Source organism: Blennius ocellaris, assembly GCF_963422515.1.
Source record: "Blennius ocellaris genome assembly, chromosome: 22".
NCBI classification, from domain to species: Eukaryota; Metazoa; Chordata; class Actinopteri; order Blenniiformes; family Blenniidae; genus Blennius; species Blennius ocellaris.
The window spans coordinates 4495536-4509719 of record NC_137671.1 but is presented as its reverse complement, the minus strand read 5'-3'; the positions used below and the strand labels follow the sequence as shown (position 1 = coordinate 4509719).

Genomic DNA, 14184 nt, shown 5'->3' with positions numbered 1-14184 from the left:
GCACACGGCCGTCTCGTCCTCTCCTGGCTTGTCAGATTTGCCGGCTGAGATGTGAGACGTGCCGCGGGGCTGAATTTCCGCCGGCTGAAGGACGTTGGCGGCGGCGGCAGAAAGGTCAAAGTTCAGGAGTCGGAATCCGATCGGAAGCGTCCATGACTTTGTTTCTTGGGTCGATCGCCCTCGTCTTCTAGTGACTTTTTTTTAATTTAAATTTTTATTAAGAAAAAGTGAGATGGGACTGAACGACAGCAGCCCGGGTGCGATGCGTAACGGCCGCGGCCTCTCGGACCAGTGGGCCGAGTCGGTGGTGGTCCGGCCCCGCACCACCGAGCGCCACATCACGGTGCACAAGCGCCTGGTGCTGGGCTTCGCCCTGTCCATCCTCACCCTCATCGTGGTCACGGCGGTGGCCGTGGTGCTCAGCGTGCGCTTCGAGGAGTGCGGCGGCGGGCGAGGCGGGCGGGACGGGGCGGCGGGCGAGGCGGGCTCCCGCGGCTCGGCCCGGCTCAACGGCAGCAGGGGGGAGCGGGCGGGCGAGCGGGGCGACGAGGAGGCGGCGGCCGCCCAGCCGTGGAGGAGCTCCAGGCTGCCCGGCTCGCTGAGGCCGCGGCACTACGACCTGCGGCTCGCCGTCTACATGGATAACTTCACCTTCGCCGGGGAGGTCAGCATCGAGCTGGAGTGTGTGAACGCCACGCGCTTCATCGTGCTGCACGCCGACCGCCTTGAGGTACGGAGAGGGGGGGGAGGGTTAAAGAGTGCAACGCTCTATTAGCATGAAGTTAAATCTGAACGCAGTAAAGCTGAACCTTCAGGCTCTGAAGTCTTCTGAGGTTTTTTACTGAGAGGACTAAAACCAACATCCAGTTCTAAAAATCAAATGCACCGCAACAAAGCAGCTTCCTGGAGGAATTATTTCAACGTTTCTGACCCAAGAGTCTCAAGCTGGGGTCTGCAACCTGCGGCTCTTCAGTTCCTCTGACTGTCTTGGCTCTCTGAAGCATTCTGGAAATTATATATAGAACTGTTGGTCCTGTTATCTTTGCATTTACTTGCATATCTACTTTATTTTCAAAAAGACATTTCTGGCTAAAATAGGAACTGCAAAATTTGCCAATTGGCAAAAGAGAAAAAAGAAGGGAAAAAGTCAGATTGGGCCAAAAACAAAATGCAAGAATGAATGTTGGTTCAGATCATAAATACGATTGACCAACAAGAAAAAAAAGTCCAGATTGGCGAAAACAAAACTGTCAAGAATGGAGCCAAAACAGGACAAAGTTAAAATGGCTCACATGACTAGAAAGAAAATGGTTTGAAGAATTGCTAAAGCAGCCAAATGAGCTGTAATCAGTTAACTTTGGCAAAAAAAAAAAAAAAGAGTGAAAACTCTGGCGACAAACGCTAAGACATGAAACATCATGAATGACATTATTGCAACACTGCGTAAACTTCATAACCTGTTTGATCTTTAATGGTTTTGTGGCTCCAGAAGAATTATATTTGGTGGAAAATGATCAAAACGGGTCTTTTGGTGGGAAAGGCTGCAGCTCACTGGTCTAAAGTCTCGGTAACCTTTTCAGCTTTCCTTCATCGTGACGCTCCCGAACACCAAAGAGTCAAATTCTGCACCCCAGAGGTCTTTAACAATCCACAATGTGTAGATTCAATCTGACACGGACCCACTGGAGGATTATCCTGAACCATCATGCTCACATTAGCTTGCCCAGTGGCATCGACCTGAAGCCGAATGCAATATTCAAAAGTCTACGGGATCTTGTGACCCCAAATAATCCCACCTGAACCCCCCTTTAGTCTCTGTCACCGGTCCAAACCGAGCGCCAGAGGCTCCTTCTGTTCCCTCGTTTAAAGTCAAACCAAAGCCGGTCTCTATGAAGTCGGGGGTCTTCCGCGCTCCAAGAGCTAAAGCTTGACGAAAACAAGAATTCAGATCAGATCCAGCTCAAGCAAATTAGCCGTAATGGAAGACATGAACTCTTAATCTGAAGGAATGTACTGAAACGCTCAAGCCAAGAGCTTGTGATTCAGAAAGAGTCTGAATATGATGAGAGGAGGTAGAAATTCTGCTCAGACACAGTCGAAGTTCTCTCTTTATTTGTCTTTTTTTTGGGGGGGGGGGAATTAGAAGTCAGCATGGGGCCAGAGCGAGGTAAGACCACTCCGGTTTCATGGCGCTGCATGCTGACTGCCTCCAGGTGAGAGTGGAGTGAATCGCCCGCGATAATTTATTCACATGAAATTTAAAACCTCAAGGCACCAAAGAGCCGGACCGGAGACTGTGGCAGCTTGGAGACGAGCTTCACCCTCCACCGGGGGGGGAAACGTCCTGGAGGTCCGAAGACGTTGCAACGCGGAAGTTTGATCTCGGAGTTTAAAGTCTGTTAGGCGAATTTCTGCTGTTTTTGTCGCTTTTCACTCCGAATTCTTCTGGAGCCACAAGACATGTTCGTCGTAAAAGATTCAAAAAGTATTGACGTAGTTTTTCCAAACAGTGCCTTCCTGATGCCTCATGTCTGCAACTTAGAATTCATTTAGCCGTTTTAACTTTTTTTTAGTAGATTTTAACCGATTCAACTGGTTTGGTTGTTTTCACGATTTAAGACTTTTTTGTTGTTGTTGTTGCTTAATTGTCCTGTTTTTCCTCCATTCTTGACTGTTTCAAGCATGTCAGCGACTTTATTTTTTCCCCTGCTTATTAGGAATTTTAACAGTTTGTAGCCATTTTTTTCCCTTTTTTAATTATTTATTTGGACCTTTTTTCAAGTTAATTATTTGAACCATGTGACCTATTTTTGACACATTCTTGACTAGAATTTCCTTTGCTGCCCAACAGCAATTTTGCTTTGTTTTTACCCATTGTAATTTGTTTATTTTTTTTAAGCCAGTCCTGCTTCTAGTGTTTTTTTTAATTTAGAAGTTTTTGCCTTATTCACCATTTTAGCCATGAGAGTTCCTTTTTAAAAACAAACCAAGTATGCATTTAGAGTGAAAAGAAAACATAATAATCTGAGTTGCATATATAGTTTTCAGAAAGCTATCTGCCTACAGCAGACTTCATGTCTAACGTTTATCAAATTCATGAGTTCTAAGGTCGCTAAAAATCTGTGGGAGCTTTAAGACGCAGACTTCGTAGGAAAGGTGCAGCTTTTTCATTTCTGTTGACGTTGAGGTGGAGCACGTCATCACTGCCCGGTTCATCGTGCTGCATTCTGACCGCCTCCAGGTGCGATCGACTGAATGGGCGCCAGTAATTTATTCGCGTGACGTTTGACCTCAGTGCAGCAGAACTGGACTGAAGGGTGTGAGTGACGTCTGAGCATTGAACTCCAATGAACTCTCATCATAAAACCGGTTAAATTGAGATTATGATGGACTTTTTTTTTCTTTTTCTTTTTCACTTGATAAAGAACTGGAACAAAGTTTGTGTAGTTCATTGGTTCCAGTCTTTGCATTTCCTACAAAGCTACGTTGATCGGTCACTTGTTGCTGACTTTGCTAGTTTTGTGCTTTAATCTGGATGTTAATTCAGCTTCAAAGTAAAACCTTATCTAAATGTGTGATCAGGAAATGGCTTCGTTCTAAAGCATGTCTTACAAGATGAGTAAGATTCTGATCTCTTGAAGGAAAGTTGAGTGCGCGTATGTGTGAAAAACAAACAATTTAATTCATATTGCTGCAAATCCAATGATCTGATTACGAAATCTGTGGTATAAAAATGACTCTTTTGTTCGTTTCGAGTCCAATTTAAAAGTAACTGTCTTCGGCGTTTTTCCCCGACTCGCTCAGTCGCCAGAACTCTACAGAAATCTAGACGTTCCCTGATCGCCGGTCTATTTCCCGTTTGATGCGGTCAGGTTTTTTTTCTGACCGCATCAGAAGGTAGAAATGCAGGTTGGCGCTCCTTGCGTCTCACCGGTAGCAGACCTTGGAGGTGAAGTGCTCCAGGTAAGACCCGGTGATCCTTTAAGACCCGTACGGTTCCTCCGCTGTGGAGGCCACGGAGGCTGCGTCCACGTTCCCACGGTCAGGAATTCAAAATTGAAAAGTTTTGATCAGATCCTGTTGTTGTCAGTAACTGTAACCGTGTGTGCCGGTGTGTTTAAATGTCTCCTGATCTGTTAAAAAGTCCGAAATTTGATGTTAAAACCGACTTGATTTTCGGGCCCATAAAACTTCTTGAACGCCAAGACACTCCGTCGACTCTCGGCCATCGCGGAAGATGGCAGTCGTAGGAGAATGGCGGCAAACTCTTTCGCCGTTGCTTTAAGTTGTTGGTTCTACGTCACACTGCGAGAACGGGGTCAAGGGTGACCGTTGTCATGGCAACCAAAGACAACCTGCGATAACCCTAACCCTCGCGGGGAGGGTCGTAGGGTTATCGGGTGTAGAGTGTGTGTGTGTGTTTCCTCCTGGCTCTCCGGTTTCCTCCCAAAGTCCCCAAAAAACGTACACCGCGGGTCACTGAGCAAGACTCTCAGCCTCCGGAAGGGTCATTCGGTCAAAATGACCCAAAGGCGATTAATACAGTTGTTAAAATAAGTTTGTTTAGTGGTTTTCAATATCCATGACCTCACTGATTCTGTCAACAGTCTTAAAGTTTGGCAACAAGTCTGAGTCACCAGCTGAAGTCAAACTCTTGGTTTCGACATATTATGTTATTGTTTTTTCACAGTAGAAAAGTTTTCCACAGTTATCCCCAGGCAGGGCCGATACAGTACATGTCACACTAGTTTGACCATTCCAGTCAACCCAACTTGCAGTCCCCTCAAGTCGCTGACAAAAGATGGCGCTACTGTATGTTCAACATTAAATATAACAAGAGTGTCTAAATTAAAAAGGAAAGTTGATAGAGGATGAAGCCTGGGGCAACGAGGATTGAGAACAGATGTTGGGAGCCATAATGTATTACATTATGCTGTTTGGGCATTGTGACAGTCTGTCAGAAAGGGTTTGTAGCCTTTTTTCTGAAAGGGCAATTTGAGCAGTTTTAGCCTTTGAAAATAATCCACCTATGCAAACAAAGCTTCAAAAAATATAATGTAAAAGCTCAAATTTGTTCTACATATACTTTTCGGAGAGCGAATACAGAGAAATTACATCCTACATAAATTATGTGTAGCATGTAGCATCACTACTGTTTGAGCCTTGAAACTTTATAGCTTGTAGCATTGCTCGTGTTTGAGCCCTGGATACTCTTTACATGTAGCATGTAGCATTGCTAGTGTGTCAGCCCTTAAACTCTTTAGCGTGTAGCATCGCTAGTTTGTGAACCTGTCAACTCTTTAGCATGTAGCATGTAGCCTCACTCGCGTGTGAGCCCTGGAACTCTTTAGCATGTAGCATGTAGCACAGCTATTGCATTTTCTGCCTGTTCTCTTGATATTTTGGCTGAACTTTGTTTACAGTCTGTCTTATTTTATTTTCGCCTAAGAATCTCCAAATGGTCACTCGGGCTCTCTTGTGTAGCAGCAGGTGTCATTGCTAAAGTACAACATCTCGTAGTACTGGCTGTGTTGTATTGGTAATCTTTTTCGGAGTATTCTGTGCAATATCGGACCCGATACTGGTATCAGTGTCGTAGCATCCTGAGAGTTTAGTAATCTGCGTCTGTGGTCAGCAGTAGTTCTGAGCATGTTCCGGTTGAAGTTGTTTGAATGACTTTTACTCAACAATCAGCTCTTCAAAACTGTGTTTTATCGAAATATTAGATCCAGTGTTGAGTCGGTAACAAGTGCGCGACCTGCTTCCCCCTCTATGAATCCACGATTTCCCAAAACCGACTCTTTCCGAACCGCCTGCCTCTGTGTGGAAAACAGCCTCTCTAACAAAGACTGTTTATTTCCAGATTTGGCCTCGGAGATTTCTTTAACGAGGCTAATTAACCGTCAAAGTTGCTGTTTCAGCCCAATTTTTTTTTTTCCCCCTCTCTCTCTTCCCCGAGACGGTCGGCGAGGTGAGAGAAAACCCTCAGAGAAACGCCTGAACTTCAGCCTGGTCGTCTTCGGCTAATGTGAGAGAGAGAGAGAGAGAGAGAGAGGGAGGGCGATGAATCCGTCTAATTTGGGCAGAGGCCAATTAAAATTCCCGCGACTCGCCTCCTCCTCCTCCTCCTCCTCCTCCTCCTCCTCCTCCTCCTCCTCCTCCTCCTCCTCCTCCTCCTCCTCCTCCTCCTCCTCATCATCCTCCTCCTGCGTTTGTGTGTTGGCGTGAGCGCACGCTGTGCGTTCAGAGGTGTTGTTGGGAACCAGGCAGGTCTCCTAAGGTATCCTCAGCGCTAATGCATCGTGAAAATAGGAACAGTGGAGACGTTGAATAGGCCAGAAAATGTGAGTAGAAATAGATGCAGCGGGTAGCAGGAGCCCTGAGAGGAGCTCCTTGTTCGTCTCCTTCTTCTGCTTCTTCGGAGAGTCAAAGAAGTGTCGGCAAATGCACTTAGTGCGTCTGTGGAATCTCGAAAACAGACGAGGTTTTTAGTGTTTCAATCCCTCCAGGCAGCCGTCGCTTGAAGTGGATGGAAACCAACGTGGCGCTCTCGCCATCCAGCTAATTAAGGCTTCCTCGGGTCCCTTAAGGACGCAACACGCTGGAAATATAGCAGAACATGTTAAGTAAACGATGGGTTAAATTTGAAAGAGCAATAGTCGAAGAATGTGTGTGATGCGTCAGTTCTGCTTCCACTTCCTATTAGAAATCAACTTCCCCTTCCTGTTCGAGTTTGAGTGTATGGCGTTTTTCAAACGTGTCCGATTTCTCGAATACTGACTGTTCGTTTCGAATTTGCCTCCTCGTGGCTCAAGAAGTCACGACAGGCACGATGATAAAACATGAGGTTTTGTCATTCCTAAGCATAAAATGCCCGCCCCCTGGAGTAAAAGCAGTATTTTTCATTCGGAAAGCAGGTTTACCATTAACGCAATTTGCATTCTGCCACACCTCTTTGGTTCACTGCCCCATTTCTGGACATTTTCTAATCAATTTAAATACATTCAGTGGACTTGGAAGTCAGTCAGACAACAAAAGGAATCGGTACTCTGCACCACTCAGAGCTGCTGCTCACATCACCGTCTCTGCATATTGATTCAATCCGTTCTGCATAAGATCTCAACAGCCCATTTCAGGAGTTTAAGCAGCCTTTGTGATAGACTTCCCCGACGGTACAACGCTGCGGTTTCTTTAGCATTTCATACTCCGACGGTTTCTTTTGTCAGGTTCATCGCCGTAAGAGAATTGGGGTTAACGTCTCGCCTCCAGATGGTTATGGGGTAGTGCGATCATCTCCGCCTCCTCGCCATCCCACTTTTGTTTAAAACGCATGCAATTACTTGCATAGGTAGCTTTTTTTAAAGATTTCAGCCCTGAATGTTTAGATTCTCAAACGTCATGGATGGTTTCATCAAAGCAGCAACGGGTTGGCAAATACCATCCTAAACGAATGTTTAGTCATCCCAGTTGGCAGTTCTGGAGCAATCGTGGCCATATATATATATATATATATAAAAAAGGTATATTTTAGGACTAAAATGGATTGATCTTCCGGTTTGCGGTGGTCCAAGACTGGATTCATTGCTCGGTGACCAATGGGGCAACACACGAAGTCACATGAACAGCCGACTGACGCTGGCGGCTAAGTTAAGAAGCTGGTTTGGGTAGGGGGTAAGGATTCAAACCCGGTCTCCATTAGTGGGTAGGGATTCAGGTCTTTGTTCTGGTTCGAGGGTAGGGTTTCAAATCCTGGGTCTGGTAATGGGGAGGGATTCAAACTCGGGTTCCGGAAGTGTGTAAGGATTCAAGGCTTGGTTCTAGTAGGGGGTAGGGATTCATGCCTTGATTCTAGGGTAGGGATTCTAACCGTGTTTCCGGTAGAGATTGAAGCCTTGGTTTGGGTAAGGGGGGGTAGGGATTCTAACCGTGGTTCCGGTCGGGATTGAAGCTTTGGTTTGGGTAAGGGGGGGGAGGGGGGTTAGGGATTCTAACCGTGGTTCCGACAGGGATTGAAGCCTTGGTTTGGGTAAGGGGGGTAGGGATTCTAACCGTGGTTCCAGTAGGGATTGAAGCCTTGGTTTGGGTAAGGGGGGGTAGGGATTCTAACCGTGTTTCGGGTAGGGATTGAAGCCTTGGTTTGGGTAAGGGGGGGTAGGGATTCTAACCGTGGTTCCGGCAGGGATTGAAGCCTTGGTTTGGGTAAGGGGGGGTAGGGATTCTAACCGTGGTTCCGGTAGGGATTCGGACCATTGTTCCAGAAGGAGGGGTCTTCATGTCTTGGTTCTGGTTAAAGTTTGGGATTCAAAACTTTGTTTGGGGAGGAAAAAATGTACAAATGTAACATTTCCCCTCCATTGTGGTACTAAACTGTTGCGTTGTCTCCTCAGCGTGTAGCTGAATGTGAGTCACGCACGCCACTCGTGTAACTTCTAGTAATATGATAGCTTCATTGAAAAAAACAAAAACCAAAAAAAAGCTGCAGGTTTGGTCTTCGTTGGAATACCTGAAAGGGATGAGATCAGAACTAAAACAAAGCGGCAGAAGTCCGCGCGGTGGAGGGAACATTTGAAGGCATCACGGTGCGTTCGCTGACTCACCAGAAAAGAAAAAAAAGAAAGAAAGAAACAACCTGAATCACATTCTTTTAATCTCTGATGTTTTCCCCTCTGTCAGCAGGCACTGTGCTCCTATCGATCACACGCACGCACGCACGCACGCACGCACACACACACACACGGAGGCAGGGTTTTGATTGGCTGCTGTGTGGCACCACAGTGACCCCGGCTGTTCCTGACTTCCCAGCATGCACTGCTTGGTCAGGCCTCGGCTCTTTCACGCCTCACTGCAGCTTCTGATGACGAACGGTTTCATTTTTATCACATTATCCCTGGACTTGGTGTCAGAATATGAGAGAAACGTTCCGGAGCGGTTCGACGTTCCGATGAAATATTAACATGAAGGACGTTTGTGAGGCTCATTGATTTGATGTGATGTTTTTATTTGTGCGAACTCCGAACGCCAAACTCCCTTTTTCATGTTTTACAGCTTCATTGTCAACATTTCACACTGAGCATCAAGTTTTTTTCCGCCGCCTTTGTTCTTCCTCTTGTTTTTCTTTTTTCTCAATTCTCAATTCATCTTCGTATTTTTCGTTTTTTCCCCCCCCTTTGTTGTTTGTTATTGTTCTTTGTTCTTGTTGTCTCTTTTCCTTCTTTAAATCATTGTTTGTCCTTCCTGTTGCATTCTTGCTGTTGTCTTTGTTTTCATATTGATATTCTTTCACTCGTTTTGGTTTCTTCTTCCTCTTTGTTGTTGTTTTGCTCTACTCTTGTTGTTTTGTTCTTTGTGCTTTGTTATTGTTTTGCTGTTCGTTATTGTTGTTTTAGTTGTGTGCTTTATGTTGTTTAGTTTTAGTATTGTTTTAGTTTTGCTCTTCTTTGTTGTTTTTGTTCGTCTCTGGTTGTTTGCTCTTTGTTGTTGTTCTTGTTCTTGGCTCTTCTTATTTGTTGTTTACTCTTTGTTTTTGTTTTGTTGTTTTTGTTATGATTTGCTCTCGGTCGATTTTTTTTTCCTTCCTTGTCCTTCCTACTTGTTTGTTGTTTTTGCTCTTCCTTGTTTGTTGTTTTTTACTCTTTCCACTTGTTGTCTGGGTTGTTCTCCTTCCTGTTTACCTGTTTGTTGTCGGGTTTTTTTATGTTGTCGTCGATAATATCCGCATCTCAACGCCGCTCTGCTTCCTGCTCCCGCCAGGTGGACCGGGTGTCCGTCACGGCCGAGGGCGGGGCCGGGCGTGCCGCCAACAAGCCGGGGGGCGGAGTCATGCGGATTCACCGCCACTTCCCCTTCCCGGCCAATCAGATGTACGTGGTGGTTCTGCACCGAGAGCTGAAGCCCATGAGGCTCTACAGGCTCAACGTGAGCTTCGACGCCGCCATCGAGGACGAACTGCTGGGATTCTTCAGGAGCTCCTACACACTGCACAGAGAGAGGAGGTAGACACACACACACACACACACACACACACACACACACACACACACACACACACACACACACGGTTGTTTTTCCCGGCTCAGCAGCAGGTGGTTGAAACCAGAAAAGGTCAAAGCTTCACATCCGCGACATTGATTAACTCACAAAAAGTGTGTGTGTGCGTGAGTGTGTATGTGTGTGTTTCACTTATCAAAACACACACACACACACACGTACCGAGAGTACTCCTTCTCTCCTTATGAATTTCCCATAAGCCTCTGCTGCAGAGTATTTTCCACATCAGATTTCTACCCCGTGGTGCTGATGGGAATTTATATTTAGTGTGTGTGTCTTTTTGTGTGTGTGTGTGTGCGCATCTTTTCCATTTAACCGCCGAAACGCAAAGATCCTGTTTAATTTTGTAACTCAGTGGAGCTGCGACGCGACTGAACACGACAGATGTGTGGCCGTATGAAGAATCTTCCAGCACTCCGTCGTTATCATGCCGAGGCCGTTTCCCGGGCTCTGATTGGCTCGCTGCACACGTGTGCTACTCATGCCGAAATTGATTGGCGTCATATAATTGACATATATTCATCATCTCGGTCGCTAATTTAATCCTCATGTGAAAAAAAAAAATGTGTGCTGTATGCTAATGCTATTGACATTAGCGTTTTAGATTGAACAACACTTCAATTATGTAGCAATTGTTAAAAAAAATACTTTTTCACATTTTGTTAATGACATTGTAGCACATCTGTGGAAAAGCTGGTTTTGCTTCTGGTATTAGCATCATGTTTTAAAAAAGGAAAACAACTTAACGTGGAGTGTCACTTTAATTATGCAGTAAAGCAAAAAAATGAAAGCTGTGAAGCATCAAATCCTTTTTTTTTTTTAATTCTATTCATCAAGTGTGAGAGACATAGTTACTTCTTTTCTTTTATGCAATTTAAGTATATTGTAAATTAGTAGATAGGATTACAGCCATGTGAAAGACAAGAAATGAGAGAAAGAAAATGAATAATTCCAAAATAAAAAGAGAGACACACACACCCTCGTGTAGAAACATACCTACAAAGTCATAATTAAAAATAGAACACCACGATGCATGTTTTATCAAGGAAAACACACTTTTCTGTGTAGAAAAATGACGTGAACTTGCTCATAAAGACGTCGGGGTTGTTGCTGGTTGTGCGTTGAGCCCCCGCCGTGTTTCCACGGCTCGGCGGCTCCACTTCCCGCGGCTGCTGCCGGGATCGAACCGATCGATGGCGGTAGCTGTCAGACCGGCCGGAGCGTCGACGGCAGAGCGACGAGCCGCCGGTTGAAGCTCAATTCGCTCGCTGAGACAAACCAGGTTACAGTCGACGCCGCGTGCTAATTGCATTGCGAGTACGAGGGTTTGTAACATGTTCAGATCGCTAAAGATAAAGCATCTTTCTTCCTGATATCTAGATTATACATCATCTTCCTCCTAACATCCAGATTATAGAGTATCTTCCTCCTAGCATCCAGATTATAGAGCATCTTCCTCCTAGTATCTAGATTATACATCATCTTCCTCCTAACATCCAGATTATAGAGCATCTCCCTCCCAACATCCAGATTATAGAGCATCTTCCTCCCAACATCCAGATTATAGAGCATCTTCCTCCTAACATCCAGATTATACATTATCTTCCTCCTAACATCCAGATTATAGAGCATCTCCCTTCCAACATCCAGATTATACATTATCTTCCTCCTAACATCCAGATTATAGAGCATCTTCCTCCCAACATCCAGATTATACATCACCTTCCTCCTAACATCCAGATTATAGAGCATCTTCCTCCTAACATCCACATTATAGAGTATCTTCCTCCTAATATGTCGATTATACATCATCTTCCTCCTAACACCCAGATTATAGAGCATCTTCCTCCTAACATCCAGATTATAGAGCATCTTCCTCCCAATATCTAGATTATACATCACCTTCCTCCTAACATCCAGATTATAGAGCATCTTCCTCCTAACACCCAGATTATAGAGCATCTTCCTCCTAACATCCAGATTATAGAGCATCTTCCTCCTAACATCCAGATTATAGAGCATCTTCCTCCCAATATCTAGATTATACATCACCTTCCTCCTAACATCCAGATTATAGAGCATCTTCCTCCTAACATCCAGATTATAGAGCATCTTCCTCCTAACATCCAGATTATAGAGCATCTTCCTCCTAACATCCAGATTATAGAGCATCTTCCTCCTAACATCCAGATTATACATCATCTTCCTCCCAACATCCAGATTATAGAGCATCTTCCTCCTGATGTAACGTCGGCTAACATAAATTAACCAGTAACTTTGAGGGGTAACAAGTGAAGGAGCCGGATTATTTTAATTGATATAATCTGCTGCCTTCTCCTGCTTCTCTCAAGTCGTGGTTTCATTGCGGTCCTCATTTGTATTTATATATTTCATCCTCCAGTTCTGCTCTGAAATAGTGAAACTGTGTAAATCAACAGTAACTGAAAGTTGGCACCGTTCCAGCTCTCGCTTCCTGCTTTTGACCTTCTTCTATTGGAGCCGGGGGACAAAGTTTCAAAAACGTGCATCTGTGATTTATGAAATTAGTTATTTTTTTTTGTTTTTACTGTTAACATGTGTTCTGAAAAGTGGCGTATAAAGTTATTATCATTATTGTTATTATTATTATTATTATTATAAGTATGCTAAACTGATGACTAACCCTAATGTAAAGAGATATAGTTAAAAAAAAACAATCAACTGATTATTTCACAAATTGATAATGTGACATTTAGCGCAAGGATTAGCTTCACACGGCATTGCAGCAAATGCGAACCCACACACACACACACACACACACACACACACACACACACACACACACACACACACACACACACACACACACACACACACACACACACACACACACACACACACACACACACACACACACACACACACACACGTGTGAGATTTGTTTAATATGTGGAGTTACTATAAATCCCGAGCCGGGCTTAAACGCTTCCTGGCTGTGAAGGGGGGAATTAATTAGCGCTGGCGCATGAGTATTGGAGTATTGGAGTATTTAAGCTGGGCGCCGTCGCTACGCTAACCACAGCGAGGAGCGGCTGTCGGCGGTGAGTCCAACACACTGTGGCACGTCAGCTGGGGGGTTAAAAAAAAACACCCCAACCTAACGTCAATACTGTGTTAATGTATAGGAAACTGGACCGTTGGGGGCGGTTAAAATCGCTGGACTAGTTTTGCCTCACACGCAGGAGATTAGAAGCGGTTAGAAGATTAGATTTTAGGCGGGAAAAACTTGACTCATGTCATGAGAAAAAGATTCTGCATTGAAAAATGGAAAGAAAATACTTTTTTTTTTCAAATTCAAAGAAAAAATTAGTAAAGCAAAGCACAAAACATTCAATTAAAAAAGGTCATTCAATAAATTTCATAATAAGACAGAAAGGTTGAGAAAGACATTTAGGCGGGAAATACTTCTGCACAACCCAATTTGTAATAATAAAAAAAAAACCTGAATAAATAATCAATTCATGAAAAATAACTATATTCTTACTATAATAAGTAAAGTAAAATGTATTTATGCAGCACCTTGGCCAGCCAAGGATCACAAGGTGCTTTACAGCACTGAATGCAGAAAAATAAAAGCAGAAATAAGGTCGGTAAAATTACAGAGCAATGAAAACATGTACAAGAAAAAAAACTGTAAAACCGAGCAGCTCCAGGTCAAAGGCTTGTCTGAATAAAAACCTTTTCCAACTGTCTCATTCAAGCCAAAAAAAAGAAGTCAATTTTATTAAAGTCATTTCATAAACTTGCTGATTTGTTGTCATAGTATTTCAATTTATGTTATTTGAAAAGAATAGAATAGTAAAGATAGAAAAAAATAAAGAAATTTTATCACACTGCTTTTAAAAAGAAAAAAAGGTATGTTATTGAATAGAATGTCAAATGTAAATTTTTGTTAAGCAAAACAGTTTGTTGAAATCTATGGGGAAAAAAGGAAAAAACTTTAAATACAATTACTATAGAAAAAAATATGTTTTTGCTTTTAAAAATGTCTTTAGAATTAAAACAAAAATATGTCATTGAATAACATTTTGAAAACTCAAATGTATTTCCGTTAGAGTATTGACACAAATTATTAAAATAAAAATAGATAGAGCAACT

At 43.7% G+C, this 14184-nt stretch overlaps 1 protein-coding gene across 1 annotated transcript in view; it reads left to right on the top strand.

Annotated features, from left to right (window-relative positions):
* Nucleotides 1-232: 232 nt before the first annotated feature.
* LOC308146536 (thyrotropin-releasing hormone-degrading ectoenzyme-like) overlaps nt 233-14184 on the top strand; it is a gene marked incomplete at both ends in the record, with an annotated part of 141821 nt that continues 127869 nt past the window's right edge. The window contains 2 exons of the mRNA XM_080518412.1: nt 233-730; nt 9751-9992. Coding sequence (XP_080374538.1) covers nt 233-730; nt 9751-9992 — 740 coding nt within the window. The remainder of the gene's footprint in view (nt 731-9750; nt 9993-14184) is intronic.